The following is a 24,367-nucleotide window of genomic DNA, read 5'->3' as shown; positions in this document are numbered from 1 at the left end:
TTATAATGTAAGTCATTAAATTACATTTTTAGTGAAATATTCTCCGCTTCGTGTGAGTTCCACTAGGGATATTCTGTTATTTGGGATATTGTGTGTTTCGAACAGAATGTTAAATGTGTAACTGAATACTAGTAAGTACAAAACCATCTACCGATGATGCAATTTGTTGAAACAATTTCGACGTATCGATGTTTATTTGAAATTGGTGTGTGTATGGAGTTGATAACGAGGCTCTCAAAACATCACTTTTCATTCAAATTTCTCTCACTCGCCGTGGCAGTACATGTGCATTTAAAAGTGACGCTTGTAAAACAAGTAATGTCGTTATGAAAATTAAGAAGTGGTTTCGTGTTAACTTTGTTTTCGTTAAATTTCACGAGGCTGATGTGGGTACCTAGTACACTAATATATTTTGAATTAAGTGAGTGGGGTAAATATGAAGCCCAAGACGTTCTTCAGTCTGTAGGACACACATTTACGACGAACGACGGAAGACATTTCTATGCCCCGTTGGTTAATTGCAGAATGCCTCATATCCTTTTATTTCCAGCGAATGCAATATTTTATGCATAAATTTATTTCTCGCTGTTTTATGTGGATGGGGAAATTTTCAGTGCCCTTTTCCATTTCTTTAACATAGTTTTATAAAAAAATTGTAAAGCAATCAACACAGTGCTGAAAACCAAAGTAGCCAGAGAGAAAATGGTTTATTTCATAATTATTTCTAAGATTTGAATAAAAAGGAAACAATGCAGAAAAAATTGAGAATTGGCCGGTGGAAAGGGGGGAGGGGAAGGGAAAGGCAGCTGCGACTGAAAAAAGGGGATTCCCCCCCCCCCCCCCCCCCCCCCACCTCCACAGGTTCATCAGGTAAATGCATTTAGAAAACCGGAATTTTGTGGATGGGTGATTGCAAATCTTGTGTTTATTACATTGACACCGATCGTCGATGGCGTACTTTTCATTTTCGCAGTCGCAGCAGGAATATTGCAACGCTCATCAAAGTTAACAGAAACTTAAACTATAGCTAAGATACGTGAAAAGAGCGTTACTGTCAGCGGTGGGATATTTTATAAATAAATTTAAATCGTTGCTAAATACTCCATTGTTCCTCATTCCATGATGCACCAGTACTTCATTCGAGTGGGAAGGCAATTGCCCAGTAAGTATTTACCTACACGACTCAGTAGACAAGACCTCTAAAGCATTATTGTGCTGTAGCTCGTAATCTGAATTAGATAACTGCTAGGTTCATTTTACTTACGAATAAAGGAAAGATGAGGACAGTTAACATCCCGTAAACAACTACTTGTCTTATAGGTCAAGTTTATATTGATCGAGAAGGGGCAGAAAAAGAGTAGCACCCGATGCAGGGGAGACACAAATAACTTAATGCTGAGTGTCCAATTCAGGATATGAATCCCGCTCCTCCCGAATGGGAGTTCGGTGTCTTAGTGGCAGCGGCATCTTATTCCGTCTGTTAACGAAGATACCGTTATTGAACAGCTTTAGTCTTACGACGTTAGCGTATGGCTGCGCGGCAGGAATAAATGTCTGCTGATTCAAGAACCATTATCTCTCTCTCTCTCTCTCTCTCTCTCTCTCTCACACACACACACACACACACACACACACACACACACACAAACATATATATATATATATATATATATATATATATATATATATATGTGTGTGTGTGTGTGTGTGTGTGTGTGTGTGTGTGTGTATGTGGGGGGGAGGGGGTTAAACTACCTGGCTCACATAGGCATGGGGGAGTGGGTGAAACGGGTTGTTAACACCTGATGTGAAGCTGTTCCGTATGACTAGTATGTTGTGCAGGTGGTATTGGAATGCGTTCTAGAGAACTATGTACATGGGTGGACGCTGCTGAACAGAAAGTGCTGAGAGATGAGGTGGAGGAAGTCTTCAGAGAGAGGGGGTGGAGGGGATGGACAGAGAGAGGAGGTAGCAAAAGATGGACAGAGGGGATGGGAGGAGGAGATGTATACAATATATGTGCCGTATGCGTACGCGGGCCAAGCAGCTGGTATATAATTTCAAAATTCCACTTCCAAGCCTGAGTTTCATGCGATGCAGACTGGCTGCCGTGTATTCTTCTGCCTGTGGCGTCTTTTGGTTTCACTGTGGAGGGTCATGAGATCTAAACACTGCTCTTTCAGCCATTATCAGCATTCCTTTCTTATTTAAGTAGCTCCATAATTCTCATCACAAGAGTGAATGAACTCCATTCCAGTCTTATCACCAAGGAAAAATCCCCACTGTTCCCAGCGCCTCCAGATGGTAATCAGATACGGAGGGGGACCCTTGGGGCTAACAAATTTAAATAACAGACTGTTCAGTTCATTACATAGCTGCAGCATTAACCACGAATTTGTAATACTGACAGCGAATACTCATTTCTCCAAAATGTGATGCTAGTGTGTTAAATCTGTCTACAAGGAAATTTGAAATAAATATTCTTTGCCTGGTAATATCAAGTCTTACATTGCTGGCAATCCTAACGACTTCACCGTGACGTTTTTCGGTCAATCCCATTCGGTAACTCAAAGTTGTATATTTTGATGCGTCTGATGTTTTTCCCTTCTGCATTTGTTTTCAACGAGTTGAAATTTCTATAGCTACACGAAACTCATATCTCGTGTTCACAGTGTTAGCGTTATGAACAGGTAGCCTTTACAGAAATATCCTTGCCCGTCTGCTAAACATGTTTTCTGTGAGAGAATTTCACGTATCTCACTGCGTTGTGTTCGTAATCGGTTCTTATGATACATACCTTGGTCTTTTGATGTAGTCAGCAATAACGTAGCGCTTTGTGCTCCACGCAGGATCAAAATCCCAGCAGTTTCGTTGGATATTTGAACTGTTTTATGCTGTTATAAAATGAAGAGTCCGTATGTTTTGAGATATTTTGCCGAAATTATTAACTAGCGGCTAACAAATTAGCCTGACTGTAAACAACACATGGTGTTTCCTGCATAACACCATAGTGGAAGAGTATGTGATATAAAAAAATGACGATCATCATATCAGAAGCAAGGCGTCATATATCTATAAAGATATTATTGAGTATGACTTCAAATTAAATTCTACATAGTTTTTGTAAGCTCAGGAGTCACGACAGATGCTTTCCATCTTAGTATTCCTTCTGGTAAGGCGTGATGGTCCAAGGTGTTACGTCTGTCTCCTGCTTCACCGTTGACTTCGTAAAATTCAGGCAAGACTTATACGACAACTTTTTTTTTCCCAAAGTCCGATAAGTCGTGAAATGGAAACCACAGTGAAAAAAAAAGTTTTATTTTCATCATTTAGCTACGCCTTCGAGCTACTTCTCTACATAATCCCTGCTCCGACTTAGACATTTGTCGTAGCATGGTACCAACTTTCTATACCCTCGTCGTAGAAAGTAACCGCCTGTGCTTTCAACAAATTCTCTTCGCTGGTCTGCAGCCCGCTGTCCGTGCCAAAATGCGGTCCTCATAGCCAGTGGTCCATGTCAGCAAATGGAAAATCAAAGTAGCCAAGTCCGGGCTGTAAGGTGGGTGGAAAACCCACTCTCATCGAAAACGCTGCAGGAGCGTTACAGCTGCTGTGTGTTGCCGTGCATTATCGTGACACACCACTCCCCTTTGCTTGTTCTGAATTGCCCTTCGTAGACGATATTCTCGAATCGCGTAATCCACTTCGTGAATATCACCAGTGGACACCCGCTTCATTCCCTGACTGCCTGCATCAACAACGCTTTAAAAGTCCTGTACCATTGCCGCACTTTGCCGTCACGCATGGCAATTATTGCTTTTTGTAGACTACTTGAAATCATACGAAACCCCTCAGAAACGTAGAACAGTACGCAGTTCATACTTGGCGGGAGGCTATATTTTTAGGCGTCTTTATCTGCTCACTGGCCGACGTGATGCGATCGACGGCCGTACTAGAGGCACTGCGGAATACATTTGCGGAAAGCTTCATCGACTGGTGTGGTTTTAATTTTGCGACCGATCGGACCTTGGAAAATAAAGCCGTCGTATTATGTGATACTGTATGGCGTTAATGTAATTGCGTTGTCAATCTGTTGTATATTTCAACAATTGTGTTATCTAAAAAAGGGCTTGGATGTACGTTGGAGCTAGAAAATTTTAATGTTTTAGCCATAACACAAAGAAGTTCCTGTGTAGACAAGGTATGAGTGACCATACTTTACTTTAAAGTCATGATTTGCTTATTGCTACATATTGATAGCTTTCTAGTGGCGAGGTTACCCGTATTCACCAGTACATATCTGTATGGTCAGCCAGCTTCCGTTGCGTGGCGCCCAACCGGCTTACCGTAAATCCTTTAGAAATACCGAGTGGGGTGGCGCAGTAGTTGTAACATTCAGAGCTGCATTCTGCAAGACCACGTCATCCACATTTTCGTTTTCCGTGATTTCCCTAAATCGCTTTAGTCAAATGCTGTGATGATTTGTTTAAAAAGACAGCTGGTTTCCTATCCTCTGCCATGTAATTGGCATATATTCATATAAACAGTGAACGGAAACCAGCAAGATTTTTTCACCTAAGAATGGGAACACGTTGTAACTTCCATTTATAAATTTCGGTTTAGAAACTACGTAGATGGGTAGATACCACAAATAATATACAACATAAGATGCAGTGAGAACACCATGTGGTATATTGTGGTACATCACTCTACAAAACGGTCGTTCATTGTTGCACTTACGACGCTTTCATCTTTTTGTAGCGTAAATGTTACGTATGGAACTGATTCTGTCACGAAGCGATTGTGCTTTAAAGCGATAGCCGTGGTGCTTCCATTATCAGGAATTTTTAAGACTAAAATTAGTGTTACTACAGAACAGATGGCATTTCTCTTATTCCCTCCCAGCTGTGTTTTAAAACTCAACTCACGCCTGCCCCTGTGAAGGGTCTGGTGTCCCTGGAAAGCAGCTTTTAACTTTCACTCACTATCTGTTGTCCCCTTCTCCACTTATCCGTTATCTTGCGCCCCCTCTACCTGATGGCGTCACTCAGCCACTCAAAAGGAATAGCCAGTTACGAGCCTCTTACGGATCACATCTTTTTTCCTTTTCCTGTGTTTTACTTGCAAAACATTTATTCGTTCTTCCAAATTTAAGTATAAGTAAAGATTATTGAAATTACGTTAACGTCCCTAAAGTAGAACATTGTAAATCTCGGAATACACATGTTCGCACAACGCTGGAAAAAACAAGCTAGTACTATAGAAGACTCTAGTTCCGAATGTACTCTGGATATTTTTTCGTCTTCAGTTTCTTTGTGGGTATTAAACACAACGAAAATTAATAAACAGAGAAATTCAACATCGACAAAACAATATTGGCTGATAAACCAACGCTTTGATTTTATGTTGCTTGCCATACTCGGAACGTGAAAGTCGTCAGTTAGGTGTGTCAGTTCCTGATTCACATTCCAAGAATGAGCACGCCATTTTATAAGGGTTTCCACTCACCTTTAGTTACAATTTTCCAGTGCTCAGTTCTTTTCAGGTTTAATTTAAAAGTTAATAATTTGACAGATTTGTCACATATGAATAATTCTGCAACACAGTGAAGGGAACATGGCGATACAAGAAAGTGTTTAACAAATATTAAGGGACGAAGTGCGAGATCATCCACATGGGTACTAAAAGAAATCCGATAAATTTTGGGTATACGATAAATAGTACAAATCTAAGGACTGTCAATTCGACTAAATACCTAGGAATTACAATTACTAGCAACTTAAATTGGAAAGACTACATAGATAATATCTTGGGTAATGCGAAACAAAGACTGCGCTTTGTTGGCTGAACACTTAGAAGATGCGACAAACCCACTAAAGAGACAAACTACATTATACTTGTCCGTCCTTTGCTGGAATATTGCTGCGCGGTGTGGGATCCTTACCAGGTAGGATTGACGGAGGACATCGAAAAAGTGCAAAGAAGGGCAGCTCGTTTCGTGTTATCGCGCAATAGGGGTGAGAGTGTCACTGATTTGATACGCGAGTTGGGGTGGCAGTCACTGAAACAAAGGCGGTTTTCTTTGCGGCGAGATCTATTTACGAAATTTCAATCACCAACTTTCTCTTCCGAATGCGAAAATATTTTGTTGATACCCACCTACGTAGGGAGAAATGATCATCATAATAAAATAAGAGAAATGAGAGATCGAACGGAAAGATTTAGGTGTTCCTCTTTCCCACGCGCCATTCGAGAGTGGAATGGTAGAGAAGTAGCATGAAAATGGTTCGATGAACCCTCTGCCAGGCACTTAAGTATGAACTGCAGAGTAACCATGTGGATGTAGATATTCTGTGACTGTATTTTCAAGTTACTTTAACGGCGAACAAATTTCCGAACGCTTGGAGACCTTTGAACTAATGATTCTCGTACAGTATGGTGCTGTCATTCGTTATGTTAATATATTTACTGCTTATTTCATCAGGTTAATTCCTTCGACTCGAGAAACATTGTCTGTCTTTCCTCTTCATGGCGGAGTGACCTCCACGTCCACATAAATATCTACATACTTGGTCTGCGATTCACACTGAAATGACTAGCAGAGGGTTCTTCGAACCACCTTCAGACTGTTTCTCTACCATTCCATTAACAGCGAGCGGGGAATATAAACACTTAAACGTACAAGCTGTTTTCTCTTACTTTATTACGATGGTCATTTCTACCTGTTTAAGTTGGCGAGAATAGAATATTTTCACGTTCAGAGGAGGTAGTTGGTGATTAAAATTTCGCCGCAACGTAAAGCGATTGAAATTTCGTGACAAGATCTCGTCGCAACGAAAATGCCTATTTTTTGACGATAGCTTCCCCAACTCACTTATCATATCCGTGACACTTTCACCCCTATTTCGCAATATACAAAACGAGCTGCACTTCGTTGGACTATTTACAATGTCCTCCGTCACTCCTGTCTGACAAGAATCCCATACCGCACAGCAGCACTGTAGCACAGGGCGGACAAGTGTAATGTTGGCAACCTCGTTTGTAGACCTGTTGGATATTCGAAGTCAGGGGCGACCAATCCGCACGATGGCCGCCTGGCGCTAATTTGAAACAAAAATTTAACTTTTATTTCACGTATAACACCCAAAAGAGCATTCCCTCAAGCGTCTTTCGTATCATATCCAACTACAATAGGAATATCTCAGATCACTGATACAACTATTATTAGATTTTTGTCTATATTCCCGTTAAAAAAAAAAGGGTACATTTGTTGTGTGCGAGTGAGACGAGTGCTAGACACAGCCAATACATTCCATATTTAATTTTACTGCAAACTCAAAACACTATAGGCCGTAAAGTTGCGGCCCTTCACGTGTATATGTGATGCACATTCGATCGCAGTAGACCTATCATCACTTCAGGTAAGTAAAGCCACCTTTTATTTTCGATGCTTGTCTTTAATTTTAGTAAGCTTGTATTTATTTTATGTATTCAATTATTGTGAGTAGGTACACCAATCGACATTTGCAATGGTTTCTGCCTCAGTATCTTCTTTTTATTTTAGTAGTACAAAGTAAATAGATACTTCGTTGTTCAAATGGTTCTGAGTACTATGGGACTCAACTGCTGAGGTCATCAGTCCCCTAGAACTTAGAACTACTTAAGCCTAACTAACCTAACGACATCACAAACATCCATGCCCGAGGTAGGATTCGATCATGCGACCGTAGCGGTCGCGCGGTTCCAGACTGTAGCGCCTAGAACCGCTCGGCCTCCCCGGCCGGCGCTTAATTGTAATAATGTGCTTTTACTAATGATGTTTTAAGGATTCCGCATTAAAAAGGCAGGAAAGGGACCCATCTAGTAAAACTTTACCGACTCCCTTTCTCTCTTATTTACATCAACTAATAACGTTACCGACCTGAAATTTAGAATAGTTTTAAGAAACAATCATAACGAAAGAAGTCGAAATTTTAATGTAAGGCTGCTAGTTTAAGTGAAACAAATGTAATTTTTTTATATTCATGATACATGACGTTCACAACTAAAATATCAATTTTCTAAAGCAGTTGAAAATTATTCTCTAAAATTCTCAAGAGACCGCCTGTGAAGTTTTCCAAGTGCGCTTAATACTCAAATGAAAGACCCATTACTCGACGAGCAGATTAGATCTGTGGCACGAGGCTAGTGTTCCATGTGCAGGGCCAGGGTTCGATTCCGAGGTAAGTTGTATTTTTGAACATGTGTGCATAATGGATACATTTTTTTTAAACGCAGTTGCATGCTCTGCAAGCATTTCCCTGAAGGGTGAAATACAAAAAGACTGAAATAAAATCAGCGCTCGAGCATTGTAATTGCTGGATTGGTGTTCGAGTTTTGGTTATTACTTTTTTAGTTTTTTTTTTTCGTTCAGTTTGAATACCTACGTCATATAAATATGGGCTAATTAGCACATATTTGTCATTTTTAGGAAAAATGCGCGTCTCCTAATTTTTATTTACATATCACACACAAAAATCCATTCTCATTGCAAATATAAATTCCTAATCACCGATCCTTTGTATATAAGATTATTTGAAAAAAGAAAAACATTTCAAATTAATTTTTTTTCCATCTTTATGTACCCTACGCTTCACTGAAATGCCCGTGGAACATGAACCTTTGTTTAAAAATTTACCACAACTGGCAATCGAAGGCCACCCATGTGGCAGTTGGACATCTATCACACAGGCACACAGCCCATCAGAACAGTCAGCTTGCTTTACGGTGTAAACAACTTCCGGAGACCTGAAAGTAGACTTTGTAGGGAATTTTTGAGAGTTTCATCGAACTACTTTAGGCAACTGATATTTGATTCTTTACTTCACATACCACATATATAAAAAAATTACAAAACTCCTAGTACAGCGTGGTCTATTTGTTAATTCCGACTTATGGTAAACAAATCACTGCTTCACTTCAAGAGGTAAACTTGGTATGGCGTCAACTAGTAAACAAATAGGACCTAAGAAGAGGAAAGTTACAGAGGAGCTGAGAACTTTCGAAGACAAATGGACTGTAAACTATTTTTTGAAATATAAAACAAAACACCTTTGTCTGATATGCAATGACTCTGTCCCTGTTCCTAAAGAATATAATATAAAACAGCATTACGAGGCTAAACATGCAGTTATGTTTTCTAAGTACAAGGGACAATTTCGACAAGACAAGGTAAACGACTTAATAAAGGAAGCTTTCTGCTCTGCAGCAGGTATTTACGAGAGCGTATTCAGAGTCAACATGTTATGTGAAAGTGAGTTATGCAGTAGCTCTGATACTGGCAAAAAAATCAAAGCCATATTCAGATGGCGAAATGGTTAATAAACGCTTAGAGACCTTCTGCCCAGAAAAGAGAAACGATTTCTCAGAAATAAGCCTGTCTTGTCAAACTTATACTAGACGTGACATTAGAAGACAAAGTGAAGATAATTTGAAAAATCGTGCATCTGAATTTATATTTTACTCTCTAGCTTTGAATGAATGCACAGATATAAGGGATACCGCCAAAGTGGCGACTTATGTCACAGGTGTTGATGGCCGTTTTAACGAAACAGAAGAATCAGCGCATTGTATCCACTTACGGATACCATGAAGTTACGAGTTTTGTGAGAAGCAGGTATGTGGACATGAAGTCGCTTTTCGTTAAAAATTAACAACCCGTCGTGGCTAATAATGGATGGTGCTCCAGCAATGGGTGGGAAACAGAAAGCTTTAGTTCAGTGATTGAAAATGAGGCCAGCAGAGTTGGCAAATCACCGATACAATCCATTAAGAGAATTTATTTACCAAGTCCCTCAAAATGGACCATGTTATGAAAGTAGTTGTCAAAACAATGAACTTTATTGAGTCGAAAGGATTGAATCACCGTTAGTTCCAAGATTTTCTGAAGTATTTGTATTCAAAATATGATAACATTTCGTATTATACAGAAGTAAGATGGTTAACCCGTGCGAAAATGTTGACAAGAGTGTTTAATTTGAAGCATGAAATACAATCATTCTTCGAAAGGAAGTCAAAGATACTCCCGGAGTTCGAAAACAAAGAAAGGCTCCCAACTTTGCTCTCCTGGTCGATATAACTAGCCACCAAAATGATGTTAATACTCAACTCCAAGGAAACAATCAGCTGATTAATGTCATCCATGATCTTATTCCGCATTACAGTGAAACTTGGACTTTGGGAAGAACAGTTACGAACAAAAACTACACACATTTTGCTACACTGTCAAAGCAATCAGAGTCAGACTGGCGGCAGCGATTAAATACGCTTCTTTGATATCTGACTTGAAATACGAATTCTAAAACCCTTTCAAAATTTTAAGAAACATCGTGTGCTTTTTTTGTATTTGCTACGCCATTCTCCATAGACATGAATTCGCTACCGGCACATTTACAAATGGAATGCTGCGAAGTGCAATGTGATGCACAGTTAAAACCAAAATATAATCGTGTTGGTTTGGAAGAATTCCATAAAACATTTGGACAAGAAGAAATATCCTTCGTTTTACAAACATGCTTTAAAAACGATTTCATTATTTGGAAACATGTGTGTGAACAGCTTTTTAGTCGGATGAATTACATCAAATCACAAATGAGAACACGAATTACTGATTTCATCTGGAAACCTCTTTGCGTGTAGCAGCAACTTCAGTTGACATTGGTACTGACTCAATTAAATCAAACAAAGCGAGTCATTCCACTATTTCATTACATTGTATAATAAATGTTCTTTCTCAGATATGTTTTATTTTCTTTAAAAGTAATTTGCTATTTCTTGCATGTTTTGGTTCACAAAACAAAAACTGGTAATGCGGCCCGCAGGGAAATACCCTCTCAAAAATTTGGCCCGGCTGCTGGAAAGATTACCCGCCCCTGACCTAAGTGTTCTGCCAATTAGACTCTGTCTTCGGTTTGCCTTCCAACAACATTATATATGCGATCGTTCCAATGTAAGTTGTTCATAATTGTAATTTGTAGGTATTTAGTTAAATTGTGACAGCCTTTAAATTTGGATAATTAATCGTGTTACTGAAATTTAACAGATTTCTTCTCGTACTTTTCCTTATTCAGACAATTGTTATTTTTCGCACCATACAGATGTCGTGTCTAAGTCATTTTGTAATTGGTTTTGATCGTCTGATTACTGTACTGGACAGCAAATGACAGCATCATACGCAAATAATCTAAGAGAACTGCTCAGATTGTCTACGAAATCGTTTATGTACATTAGGAACAGCAGAGGGACTATAACATTCCGTTATCTGCAGACGATGTAGTGTGAATTTACATCGTTTGGTTTGCAGTTGAGAAGCTATCAATGCAGGACACCATACAGATAGTCCTGCAAAACCATATAATGTAAAATCACGGTGAGAAGAAAAACGAACAAAAACTTTCTTTAGGCTTCACTTTGTTAGGTCAAGTACAACTTACAATATGTTCACTTTTTACAGTTTTCAATAAACAAAACCCACTGATGATGGCGCAGAGGTGACGAAAAAGGTTTGGGTAAAAAGAAGAAACCTGTGTTGTTGCGTAAATGTGGAACCTATAACATACAATCAAAGCATTGTTTGCTTTCTACTTATATCAAACGGATATTTAAGCCAAGCTTATCCTTCTGTTTGGACTTCCATGACATTTCACTTGCATATTCCACATACCTTAGCTTATATTATATGGTTACGTCACGGCGTCCATCTTTTTCCATCACTCAAGTGAGAGGGACTGAGAATTAATCCCTTCGTTTCAAAATTTCCCACTATCCAGTTACCAACGCAACAAAATCGCATTAAAATGTACGTTTTCGGTTCTGGAACAATTTTCGCTAAGGGCGCGTATGCATCTACAGCTACATGCATGCTCCGCAAGCTACCGTGCGGTGTATGGGGGAAGGTGCTATGTACCACTGCTAGCCATTTCTTTCCATATTCCACTCAAAAATGGTGTGTCCCTAATTTCTCTTCTCATGTCTCCGCGATCCTTACGCGAAATGTTCTTTTCTACAAATGGTCTTTCACCCCAAAAAGAAATCCGTGGTACCCATAGCAGGAGGTATAGATGGTGAAGAGCAGAGCAGAATACATCGTCGTCATATGCAGTATGCCCGATCCAAGGGTTTGGAAGATGGTGGTTTAAAAATATGTGAACCTTCATAACACAATGTGAAGGTGCTCCAGCTTGCTGAAAAAGCTATCGATGGGATCCGTATCAACCTGTAGCATCAGTTATTGGCTAAGCACGTTCAGGTAAATGTTTGTTGAAACTCTTAACCCAATGAAGAAAAATGGATTGTACAGTTTTTATGCTTATATCGCAGGGAGTACGCTAAGTTTAGGGATGTCCCTCTGATATACAGTTAAACACCAAGAATTTCCTTACCCCATATTGGAATGCTGTGTCGGCTAACGTTGCCATGGAATGTTGCCTCATCGCTAAAAATGAGACGTGCAGCAAATGTTTCTTCCTCTATGGCTACCAGCTTTCCTGTAGAATAATTTGTCCATTTGACGTTGTCATTCCGCATAATTTCTATAAAATCTGAACTCTGTGCGGTATCGTTTTCAGCTTAGTTTTGAGAACACTCTAAAGCTTTGTTTGCAGCATTTGTAGTTCCTAGGCTTCGTACTCAGATTTCAGTTGACTATATTCAACGTTATGGGCTGAAACACTTGGCCGGCCATTGCTTTCTCCTTTTCTCAAACACCCTGCTTCTTCAAACAGTGTCGTACACAAATTTTTTTGGCGTTTGGAGCTACCCAACTGCATCCCCAACGAAAACTTCTTTGTAGTGTGATGATGGATCGTCAGTTGTTAAATTTTACGATGCAGAATGCCTTCTGTACGGTATGCGTCGTTTTCAATTATGACACGGAACGTTTCACTTATGCATCACTGTGCATGTGTAGGCTTCCGATACAGTGCGCTCGCGTAAAGATTAAAATTTTGAACTTTCTTTTGTATTCATTGTAATTCTTATCGATCTGTAGTTAAGCATGAAATACTTGATACTAGTTGTTTGCTACATTCGTTATAAATTGTCTTGTATAATACATCATCATTGAATTTTCTTTTCCTGTTATAATACACTGAGGCAACAAGTCATGGGATAGCGACGTGCACGTATACAGATGGCGGCATGTCGCGTGCTCAAGCTATAAAAGCCCAATGAATTGGCTGAGTTGTCATTTGTACAAAAGTGAGTCATATGGAAAGGTTTCCGACGTGTTTATGGCCGCACGACGGGAAGTAACAGACTTCGAACGCGGAATGGTGGTTGAAGTTAGACGCATGGGACATTCCATTTCTGAAATCGTTTGGAAATTCAATATGCCGAGATCCATAGTGTTAAGAGTATGCTGAGAATATCGAATTTCAGGCATTACCTCTCACCACGGACAACGCAGTGACCGACGGCCTTCACTTGACGACCGAGAGCAGCAGCATTTGCTTGGAGTTAGGACAATGTGGCGAAATTTGCAGTTAATGGACTATGGCAGCAGACGACCGGCATGAGTGACTTTGCTAACAGCACAACATCGCCTACAGCGTCTCACTTGCCTCTAGACCATATCGGTTGAACCCTAAATGACAAGAAAACCGTGGACTGGTCAGATGAGTCCCGATTTCAGTTGTTAACAGCTGATGCAGCAGACCACACGAAGCTATGGACCCGAGTTGTCAACAAGACGCTGTCCAAGCTGGCGGTGGTTTCATAATGGCGTGGGCTGTGTTTACATGAAATAGACAGGGTCCTATGGATGTTCGGCTACTTGTACACCAATTTCAACTATTCAGGGACGCCATGTTCCCAAACAACTATGGAATTTTTATGGAGGACAATGCACCATGTCACACAACTGTTCGCGATTGGTCTGAAAACCATTCTGGACAATTCGAGCGTATGGTTTGACCATCCAGTTCACATCGAACATTTGTGGAACATAACCGAGATGTCAGTTCGAGCCCAATATCCTGCACCGTCAACACTTTTGCAATTATGACGAATATAGAAGCAGCCTGGCTCAATATTTCTGCAGTAAACGTCCAGCGACTTGTCGAGTCGATGTCACGTGAGTTGCTGCCCTTCGCCGAACAAAAGGATATCCGACACGATATTATGAGGTATCCCACAACTTTTGTCACCTCAGTGTACTTCGAAATAATCACCCCCCCCCCCCCCCATGTACATATTATAGCAAATTGCAGTATTTGTTCTGTATTGTTTCGCAACGGTATTGTCGCCTGTTTCCTAATTCTTAATAAACAGATTTTGTCTATATTTTATCACAGCTGATGTAATGGCCAGTATATATATATATATATATATATATATATATATATATATATATATATATATATAAAAATTGTGTGTAAACCCATCTCATCGATATTTTATATTTACTTTATTTTACGTCATCATTTCCTTTTGCATTGTTATTTCTGGATACCGGCTTTTGATAAGTTATGTTGGCTATGCTCAGTTTTCTAAAAGTTAGACAATTTATTGATGTCTTGCATTAGTAACTCTGCTGGAATAGGGAGAGGTGCTCGATGTAATGTAATAAATATAGTGGGCACAATATAGAATTAGTTACAGAACAAAGCTGAAGAGAGAGTAAATAACATTGAAATGAAGTCGGGCTTATAGTGTAAAAATTAATAAACATTTTCAAAAAAATAAAGAAAACATAATACAGTAGCTGTGATGTGGTGTTCCAGTGGAACAGCCGGTGAAATGTAAACCAAAGTGGCTTACCACTCAGTGGGGCGAAGTATCCAGTTTTCTGTTAGAGGTACATAAATGAGGCAAATTCCTTGTTAAGCGCCAACTTGACTTTCGTGCTCACACTTCTTTAAAGAAACTCTTGCCTAAAGTAACCCAATAATACTATAATACTATTTGCGTTGCCATTGTTAATTAGGTTGTCCTTCCTTTGGAGTTACTTCTTGGTCCAACTTCCCAGGATCCCATTTCCTGTTTTCGCTCAGTATTCTAAAGACTGTTGTATTTTGTCTTTCGGTTCTTTGTGTAGTTGAATATGTTCTCCATGTTACCAACTCCAGATCTAGTTCATTATTTCTCGTGGATTAATTAATGTGCATTGTGGAGTCGTACACCTGCCATTTCCTAAGGACGTTAGAAAACATCCTGAAACTACATTCTAATCGATGTAGTTTGCTTACTTGAGCGTGTTTACCAGGACATACTCTTCATATTGAATTTACTTTCTTCAATACGTTAGTCATTTCTGTCTTTTGTCTCCGTTATTCTTTGTTAATTCGTTGCCTTCATTATTTTCGTAATTTCTTCAGTGAAATGATAATTCATCGAAGCCCTCAGCTGCCAACAATTGTTGTTGATATACTTCAATGGGGACAGCTGAAAATGTATGCCCCGACCGGGACTCGAACCCGGGATCTCCTGCTTACATGGCAGACGCTCTGTCAATCCGACCCACTGAGGGCACGTGCAAGGGATAAGTCCCTGCAGTCGCACTATCCTCTGTGCCCTCAGTGGCTCAGATGGATAGAGCGTCTGCTGCCATGCAAGCAGGAGATCCCGGATTCGAGTCCCGGTCGGGCCACACATTTTCAACTGTCCCCATTGAGGTATATCAACAACACCTGTTGGCAGCTGAGGGTTTCGATTTAATTATCATTTCATTCTAGAGAAGCTGCACGGTCATCAATGGTATCTGTTCTTTTGGAACAGTTATTATCTTCATATATTTCTTCAATGATTATTTCATTCCTAGACGAAATTACTACATTCCCCTAAATAATAGTAGTTCACTGTTTACCGTAATTATTTCTTATGGCAAAAGTTTTGTAGACTGTATCGATGTTGTTAGATTTATGAAAGTTCAAATGGCTCTGAGCACTATGGGACTTAACATCTGTGGTCATCAGTCCCCTAGAACTTAGAACTACTTAAACCTAACTAACCTAAGGACGTCACACACATCCAGATTTCCCGCTTATCGCGAGCGGCCGCCTTACCATTTGGCTATCCGAGCACGACTCAAAGCCAGACCCAAACTTTCATATGTCGTCAACCATATGTCCACAACCTGCACTTCTACATCCGTTATGTGTATTCCAGTACAGGGGTGACATATTAATTGAAAGTCGCTTTCCCGGTGTTGGCGGTTAATTAGGATATTGCAGCGCCCGTGTTCAGAAGTAAGATCAATGAATGTTCCTTCGGACATGAACGCGTGTCCGAAGGAACATTGCACCGTACTCCTGAACGATATGGGCAATATTGTATTCCTCTGTCAGGTTAGTATCTTCTGTGAGGGTTGGAACGTTTCGTATCGTGCAGTGTGGTCTTCTTAGACATCCAAAGACTGCTCTTCAAACATTGTATTCCGACATTCGACGAAACTGTATTCACTTACCTGAGAGGTGGAGGTAAAAGGACCGTCCTTTGTTTGAAAGATTTTATATAGCGGAGCATGAGGATCTAGGATTTATAGCCAGACAAAGCGTATCGTACGTATTTTGGCACTACTCTTTTTTTGACACCCACAGACCTCTACCCGGTCCCGTCCAGAATACTGTCAGGCTGTGTAGCGTGAGCAGAATTCCTCCACAAGCGTGCTGTGTGCTCGCATTTTGACTGGAGAAGCTCATACCTAGCATATGAAAGTGGAATGAGTTCACTCTTTCATCACCTGTTAACAAGTATGTGGTTTTCGAAATGTACATACATCCGCTTTTACTTCCTTACGACGATGACATATTTTTAATCTGGGCATCCTAACACAAATCTGAATTTGGCTGTCGTCATTTCTCCTATTGAACTCATATTGGCCATTCGCACTCGTGAACACTCGATGAGTGTGTATGGACACAGATTTGTGGCTGCAGCCGCTGCCTATTTGCGGGCGGTGTTGCGAGTGAGCTGAAAGGGGACAGTGGCTATTGACTGATGTGCAGCGAATTCTCTCCTCGCTGTGTGCACTGTCTCTCTAAAGGTCGACAGATAGTAACGTGACGTTTTCATACTGCCGAATAACGAAGCGGTTCTGCCAAAGGTTTTGCAATGAGAAAGGTGGACTGACGGGCATTGAGAAGTAGCATTACTGAAAGCTCTGGGCATCGAGGGTTTAGAACGATGGTACACGAAAATGGTGTGCATATTTATTTCGCAATAAAATTGTTCGAGTGATAGTGTAAAATAAACTTCACAGTGTGACGCGTGGGCGTGAACTTTGATCTATATGTTCTTTATCTGCCTGATATCTTTTGGCAACTGTGGCGACAGGTGCCGATCACAGTGGTATTTATAGTGTGTACAATGTATTCTACACAGTACGTCATGATGTGTAAAAAGACTGCATATCTTCCCACCCAGTTTCTTTACCTCTCTCGGCAGCCGGAAGTCGGGCACCATACCCGAATCGGTCTCTTGAAATCAAGCGCAGCTTACAGAAAAAAGAACTGTTAACAAAGGATCGTGGCTAATGTGATCGCCACACGTATTCAATTTCAAATTTTCCTGTCGGGTAACCGGCTGATGGTTAAACTGTACTCTCAGATGGATGCAGTGTCAGTACAAGAGTTTCCTTTCGATGGCATCTGTTTCTACTCGTCTGTGAGTCATTGCAAGTAATGAAATGATTCGCAGGTATCTGTTATAAAGTCTTCGCTACTGTGAATTTATGTCTGTATAGGATCCGTGTATCCCTTCCAATCAGTGAGTCTAGTTTCATTTTGATGTGATTGAATTCATCAGGTTACACTAGATCCTGTGAGACAAAGCTGCTTCGTCACGGAACGAGTAACTACGTAATGTGCATGAAAGCAGATACTACAATTTGCCGACACGGTAGTTCAGCGTGTTCGGTCAGAGGGCTGCTTGCTCTCTGTAATAAAAAAACTGGGTGAATGGATCAACGATGAACTGAAACGGGTGTCTTGTGACATCCGCCACGAGCAGATGCAACGAACGAAAAGGAACAAAATGAGATTTAAAAAAAAATTGGAAACCAAAATATGCTACAGAATAAATCACAAAAAAGATTTTCAGTAGTGTGGAGGGTGAGGCAGCTAAGACAGGCCACGACAAAAATATCCAGAATGAGGTGCGGTTGTCGCCAAGTTACTGCGGACAATATGGCGGATTTCCTGACACTCGCAAGTAATTTTTATCCTTTATAGTCGCCGAATTATGACACCGACTTTGTTGTTTTTTTCCCCTAATAGAATTGTGTAGCTGTTCTGTGGTGTTTGAAATAAGCTTCTAAGAGAACTTCAACGGCACAACATAAATGTGATTTGATCAACTAGCGTCAAGATAAAAGCGCCGCAAACCACTGACCCATCGTCAGGAGAAGAGGTTCCACAAGCGTCCGCCGTATTATACCAAAAGTAAGCAAGCACGGAACTCAGGTATGGTTCGTGTGTTTATTATCACGTCTGTCATACCAGGTGCTCAAAACATTAACTCTGAGCGTTGGTACACTCTACAAGTGACTCTGTAGAAACTTCACTGCACTTTGAATTTCATATGGAGTTGAGGCATGCCTCCAAGAGTCGTCGCTGAACATCTGTTGTACTGCAGAATATATTTTTACTAAGTGACGTAGTAATGAAGTACAATTCTTATTTTGCTTTAAAACTTACAGATTTGTTTTCTATTTCTGTGATATAATAATGGGAAGGAAATTGCGCCAAGAATACGAATTAAAAACTGATCAACAATTCATTCATAGCATATAAGAAAAACAGGAAGTAGCTATTTGTATTTGCTGAATGTGTCTACATAATATATCTTTACCTATTTGTAGCCTTTGAAAACGGAAAAATTAACACGGAAAACAGCATACCCCAACCTGAGTTTTCGCCTTTTAGCACCAACTGTTCGTAATGTCCAAAACAGTGGTATTGCCCCGATTAGAAGGCGATTTTTCAGCAGAGTTCGAAAGGAGACTACTGACGATTTATTGTAGTTTTCAACAACTTATCACACCTCGCGAAAAACAGCGAACGTTTGACGGGCAGCGTTTTTTTTCATTTGCTTATTTAGTTTTTGACAATGTTGACTGGAATACTCTCTTTCAAATTCTAAGGGTGGCAGGGGTAAAATACAGGGAGCGAAAGGCTATTTACAAATGGCTCTGAGCACTATGGGACTTAACTTCTGAGGTCATCAGTCCCCTAGAACTTAGAACTACTTAAACCTAACCAACCTAAAGACGTCACACACATCCATGCCCGAGGCAGGATTCAAACCTGCGACCGTAGCGGTCGCGCGGTTCCAGACTGTGGCGCCGAGAACCGCTCGGCCACTCCGGCCGGCAAAGGCTATTTACAATTTGTACAGAAACCAGATGGAAGTTGTAAGAGTCGAGGGGCATGAAAGGGAAGCAGTGGTTGGGAAGGGGGTGAGACAGAGTTGTAGCCTCTCCCCGATGTTATTTAATCTGTATATTGAGCAAGCAGTAAAGGAAACAAAAGAAAAATTCGGAGTAGGAATTAAAATCCTTGGAGAAGAAATAAAAACTTTGAGGTTTGCCGATGACATTGTAATTATGTCAGAGACAGCAAAGGACTTGGAAGAGCAGTTGAACGGAATTGATAGTGTCTTGAAAAGAGGATATAAGATGAACATCAACCAAAGCAAAACGAGGATAATGGAATGTAGTCGAATTAAGTGGGGTGATGCTGAGGGGATTAGATTAGGAAATGAGACACTTAAAAGTAGTAAAGGAGTTTTGCAATTTGGGGAGCAAAATAACTGATGATGGTCGAAGTAGAGAGAATATAAAATGTAGACTGGCAGTGGCAAGGAAAGCGGTTTCTGAAGAAGAGAAATTTGTTAACATCAAGTATAGATTTAAGTGTCAGAAAGTCGTTTCTGAAAGTATTTGTATGGAGTGTAGCCATGTGTGGAAGTGAAACATGGACGATAACTAGTTTGGACAAGCAGAGAATAGAAGCTTTAGAAATGTGGTTCTACAGAAGAATGCTGATGATTAGATGGGTACATCACATAACTAATGAGGAGGTATTGAACAGTATTGGAGAGAAGTTTGTGGCACAACTTGACAAGAAGAAGGGACCGGTTGGTAGGACATGTTCTGAGGCATCAATGGATCACAAATTTAGCTTTGGAGGGCAGCGTGGAGGGTAAAAATCGTAGAGGGAGACCAAGAGATGAATACACTAAGCAGATTCAGAAGGATGTAGGTTGCAGTAAGTACTGGGAGATGAAGAAGCTTGCGCAGGATAGAGTAACATGGAGAGCTGCATCAAACCAGTCTCAGGAGTGAAGACCACAACAACGACAATTTAATATTTTCGCGCTATGTCTCTTGGCACTGGGAGAGTCAAAATTTTTCAGTACGTGCTCGATTAAAAACGATATAACCAAAAATCGTCTGTTTCAGTGGTAACCGCCGTCCCTCGTGTATAACTGTCGTATTTGCTTTGCGCAGGTTTTCGTGGCTGGCCCGCGCGACTCGGAGGAGACGCAGTCGCTGGTGCGCGTGGCGCAGACGACGCCGGTGGCGGGGCGCGTGCTGGCTCTGGTGCAGCCGGGCCCCGACCCGGAGGCCTCCCCGGGAGCCGGGCTGCTGGCCAGCCGCAGCGATGCCGTGCGGCGCATGCGCCCCTCGGGCGGCCGGCCCGCCGTCTACGTCTGCCGCCACCGCGCCTGCTCGCTGCCCGTGCACTCCGCCGACGACCTGCGCGCCCTCCTTCAGCAGCAGTAGTCCCACATACACCGTCGTACCGCTATACTCTTGCTCTGTGTCTAACTCGTGTTGCCTAGTTGCTACGTCGAAATAGCAGCATTTCTCGTTACCTACTTAGCTTCCGTTTTCTTGTTTAGCTTCACGTTGCTCGGATAAATCTTAACGCGCCAATTGAAATCCGGCGACTATATTTCAAGAGTCCGTGGAACTTCCTGCAGTAGCTAGTTTTTACTTGTAGTGAAGCTTGGGGCGTACGTTTTCCTTAGAGACTCGTAAAACAACGCCTTGATTCTGAAGGCATTTACGAGAACCAGAATAGCTTCCGTGTAGACAAGAGTCTAATTATATCTTTTGATCATTTTAAGTTGTCATTCACTCTTAGTTTCAAAATAATGGAGAGTGTAGAGTTTCGCTAATGTTTCCCGTGGCACAGATAAAAATTTGTCATTCGAGTACTAAAAATGCGTTTTCTTTAAAACTGTTTCTCACTTGGTGACTATCACAACGTCTATTTTCTTACTTCCGTAAATTTCTGCTGCCTACTGTGAAACTGCTACGATAACGGCAGTTGCTATAGTCCCCACTAACAGAGCGTCTCAGCGCAGCACTCGAAATAGGCATGAAATGAAGACACCTGCATCAGTCCCTTTTGCATTTAATTTATTTGTGCAACTAGTTTCGGTGTTCCATTAAACAATCTTCAGGCTCCTAGAGCAACGTAAATTGAGAGGAATCCAATCTCGTGTTCAGTCTTAACAGGAGACAATAGTAAATAACCGGTGTTCGTCCTCAAAGCACGAATGAAGTGATAGCGTCCTGTAAACCAGAAGTCTACGGACACTGGTTATTTAATATTCGCTCCTGTTATGACTGCACACGGGATTGGACTCCTCCCTATTTACGTTGGTCAAGGGACGTGAAGATGGTGTAACGAAACATCGAAACTGGCTGCGTAAATAAATTAAATGCAAGAGAGACTGCTTCACGTGTTTTTATATTGAACATCTGAAGTCCCTGTAACCATCTACACAAGGATAGACGTACAAAAGGAAATAGTCATATCTTTAAATTAAGATATAAAATCGTATGGACTAATTGCTAAGCGTATACTGGTTGGGTGGTGAATTATTATTAGCTTTATTTGAATTGTAATAATGTCGCCAAGAGAGGGGGGGGGGGGGCGGAGAATTGGAGAATTGTTAGGCGATCCCAGCCAATCCAAAATAATTCAAGAGTAAAAGCGTGAAAAGACCTCATTTCCAGTTTTTGTATCAAGAAGAATGGATTGCGAAACTCCGCTCATCCATCCATCAACGCCTCGTAATTAAGCACAATGCTTGTTAATCGTTGAATATACTCATCGCTTACCAGTCTTCCAGTGTACCATGTAGAAGAACTTAGCTGAGATTGAGAAGACTCCACGTCATTTAGTTGTTGGAGGTTGTTTTCAGATTTGCAGGCATAATAGGATATGCATGTACTACTACATAAGCAGGTTAGGGCTAATCTTCCTGTTACATATCAGGTTTTTTTAAATGAATTTTGAAATAGTATATGACATTTAGTTAAAATGTGCAATAATAGCAGAGCCCCTCTGGTTTGTGATGTGCAATATACATTTTCATTTATCTTCTATTTTATTATTATATTTTACTAGCTACAAAAACATTGGGTGGTAGTACTCAGAACATGTCTTGAAGTTGCAAATAATATACAAAAATTCATGGGACTAACCCATTGTTGCACAAAATCTGGGCTTTGTTTGTGCTGTACGAGTGATACTTGATGTTAAGGCGGCTGAATTTTTGTTTTTAACTGATCAATACTCTTCATAGCTAATAACTTGTTATTGATGGAATGTTTTTTCCATATAAAATGTCTTTCAGTTAGGAGATTTGTATAGATCTGTGATTTGATGTAGACTTCAGATGCTTTGTCAGGTACTGCGAGATGATTCTGATAGCCTGTTTGTGCTGTATGTATTTATGTATAAGCATGTCGTACAAAATATTGTAACAGGTCGTGCTGAAAGTGATAACATCTGCATGAGACAGAATTTTAAGGTACAAATGCTAGTTTGTCTTAACTGCAAAAAATAAATAAATATTTTCAGATATTGTAGTTATGTTAAACACATATATATAGTTTTTCTTTGACAATATGTATTTTAATATGTTCTCAATATTAAGACCTATAAAGCAGTTGATTACCTACAAATAATTGTTCTGTTCAACTTCCTTTCGTCAATGTCTTGACCAGAAGTGTTAGAGAAAGGGCAAATTGTGTGATGTCTAGTGGATGGTATAAGATGGAGTCTTTAAAACATGATATATCTAGAATCCAAATGCATTAGCGACTTCATCCTACCACCTACTATGAAGTATAAGTATTTGGTAATTTTGCATTCTATGTGTGTATTTCTCTTTGATGAATTTGGTACAGAAAAATTAATTAGAAACATACCTGTACCTAGCACTTCACCAAGTCGACTGATACCATAGAACTGAGCTGAAAGTTCGTCAGTGACCTAAATTCCTTATGATTATATGTTTTGATTGGTGTCACGAGGTTCTGAACTAAATCGTTTTCAGTTGCGACCTCCACTTCTTACATTAGTCCAAATTCTATCTTCTTTATTGGGTTTCAGCTTACCTGTAGCGTTTAGCTCTATTGTGGAGTACAAGAGAAACATAATTAGGGAGAAATACTTCTAACTAGAATATTACTATAAAACTAGGTCTGTTTCATCTACGTTGGAATAAAAATTGGATATATCTCTGTGTTTTGTTTATAATCTTTGGAAATTGTTGAAAACATTTTTCATGAGCAGTACAGCTCCCATAACAGAGGCTGCGTATCAGATATGTGGACAAAAGGTGGGGTCGCAACACTAAATTTTGCATCTATAATAATGTATTAAAGAGCATCCTCTTTCTTTAAAAAACAGTTTTTGTTTTTTTTAAATCCCTGAACACATTTCAGCAAAGTCATGGAATATTCAACGAGTTTTTTGTTTCTGAAATATATATACGTACAAATTTTATGTAGTTGAGGAAAACGTTGACACCTGATTTTGTTTTTGTTGAAATTACATATGTACGCTGCATGGTAGAAAAACGTGATGCAGTCAAGAGAGGAACAGGAAACGGAATGAAACTTCACAGATTGAAATGATATGTGAGTGTGTTTCAGTGATTAAAAAATTGGGTCAAATTTACAAAGAACTTGGCAGTATGATGAAGCATGCACTGATTTGGCTGAAAAGTGTAGCATAAAGACGTGGTATCCTCTCCTGAGGCAAGCTGGCTCGACAACTGTTGTAAGTGGCCTACGATATTTTAGGCACTAGCACTGGGAAGGAGTCCACTTCTGGGCTGGACTCACACTTGCTGCACTTGGGGATGTTGCTGGCCGTCACACTGACAGTTCATACAGATGTGCCATGTTTGGAAAAGCATTGCACTGTTGCAAAATGGCACATGAAAAGAAACAAGAATGCTGTATCTGAATGGACTGCAACTACATGCCTTCCCACATCCTATGTGTGGACTAAGATTAAGACATCATCTGCTATAAGCACAGGCATCTACACCCCAGATATGATGATAACAGTTCCAGGTAAGA

At 40.3% G+C, this 24,367-nt stretch overlaps 1 protein-coding gene across 1 annotated transcript in view; it reads left to right on the top strand.

Annotated features, from left to right (window-relative positions):
• Window positions 1-23,522, top strand: part of LOC126458407 (spermatogenesis-associated protein 20) — a 289,730-nt gene extending 266,208 nt beyond the window's left edge. Inside the window, exon 12 of the mRNA XM_050095424.1 lies at window positions 20,486-23,522. Within this exon, the coding sequence (XP_049951381.1) occupies window positions 20,486-20,761 (276 nt within the window). The 3' untranslated portion in view covers window positions 20,762-23,522. The remainder of the gene's footprint in view (window positions 1-20,485) is intronic.
• The last annotated feature ends 845 nt before the right edge of the window (window positions 23,523-24,367 follow it).

Source organism: Schistocerca serialis, chromosome 2, assembly GCF_023864345.2.
Source record: "Schistocerca serialis cubense isolate TAMUIC-IGC-003099 chromosome 2, iqSchSeri2.2, whole genome shotgun sequence".
Taxonomy (NCBI): domain Eukaryota; kingdom Metazoa; phylum Arthropoda; class Insecta; order Orthoptera; family Acrididae; genus Schistocerca; species Schistocerca serialis.
Note: the sequence above shows the minus strand (reverse complement) of the source record. Positions and strands in the feature narration are given on the sequence as shown.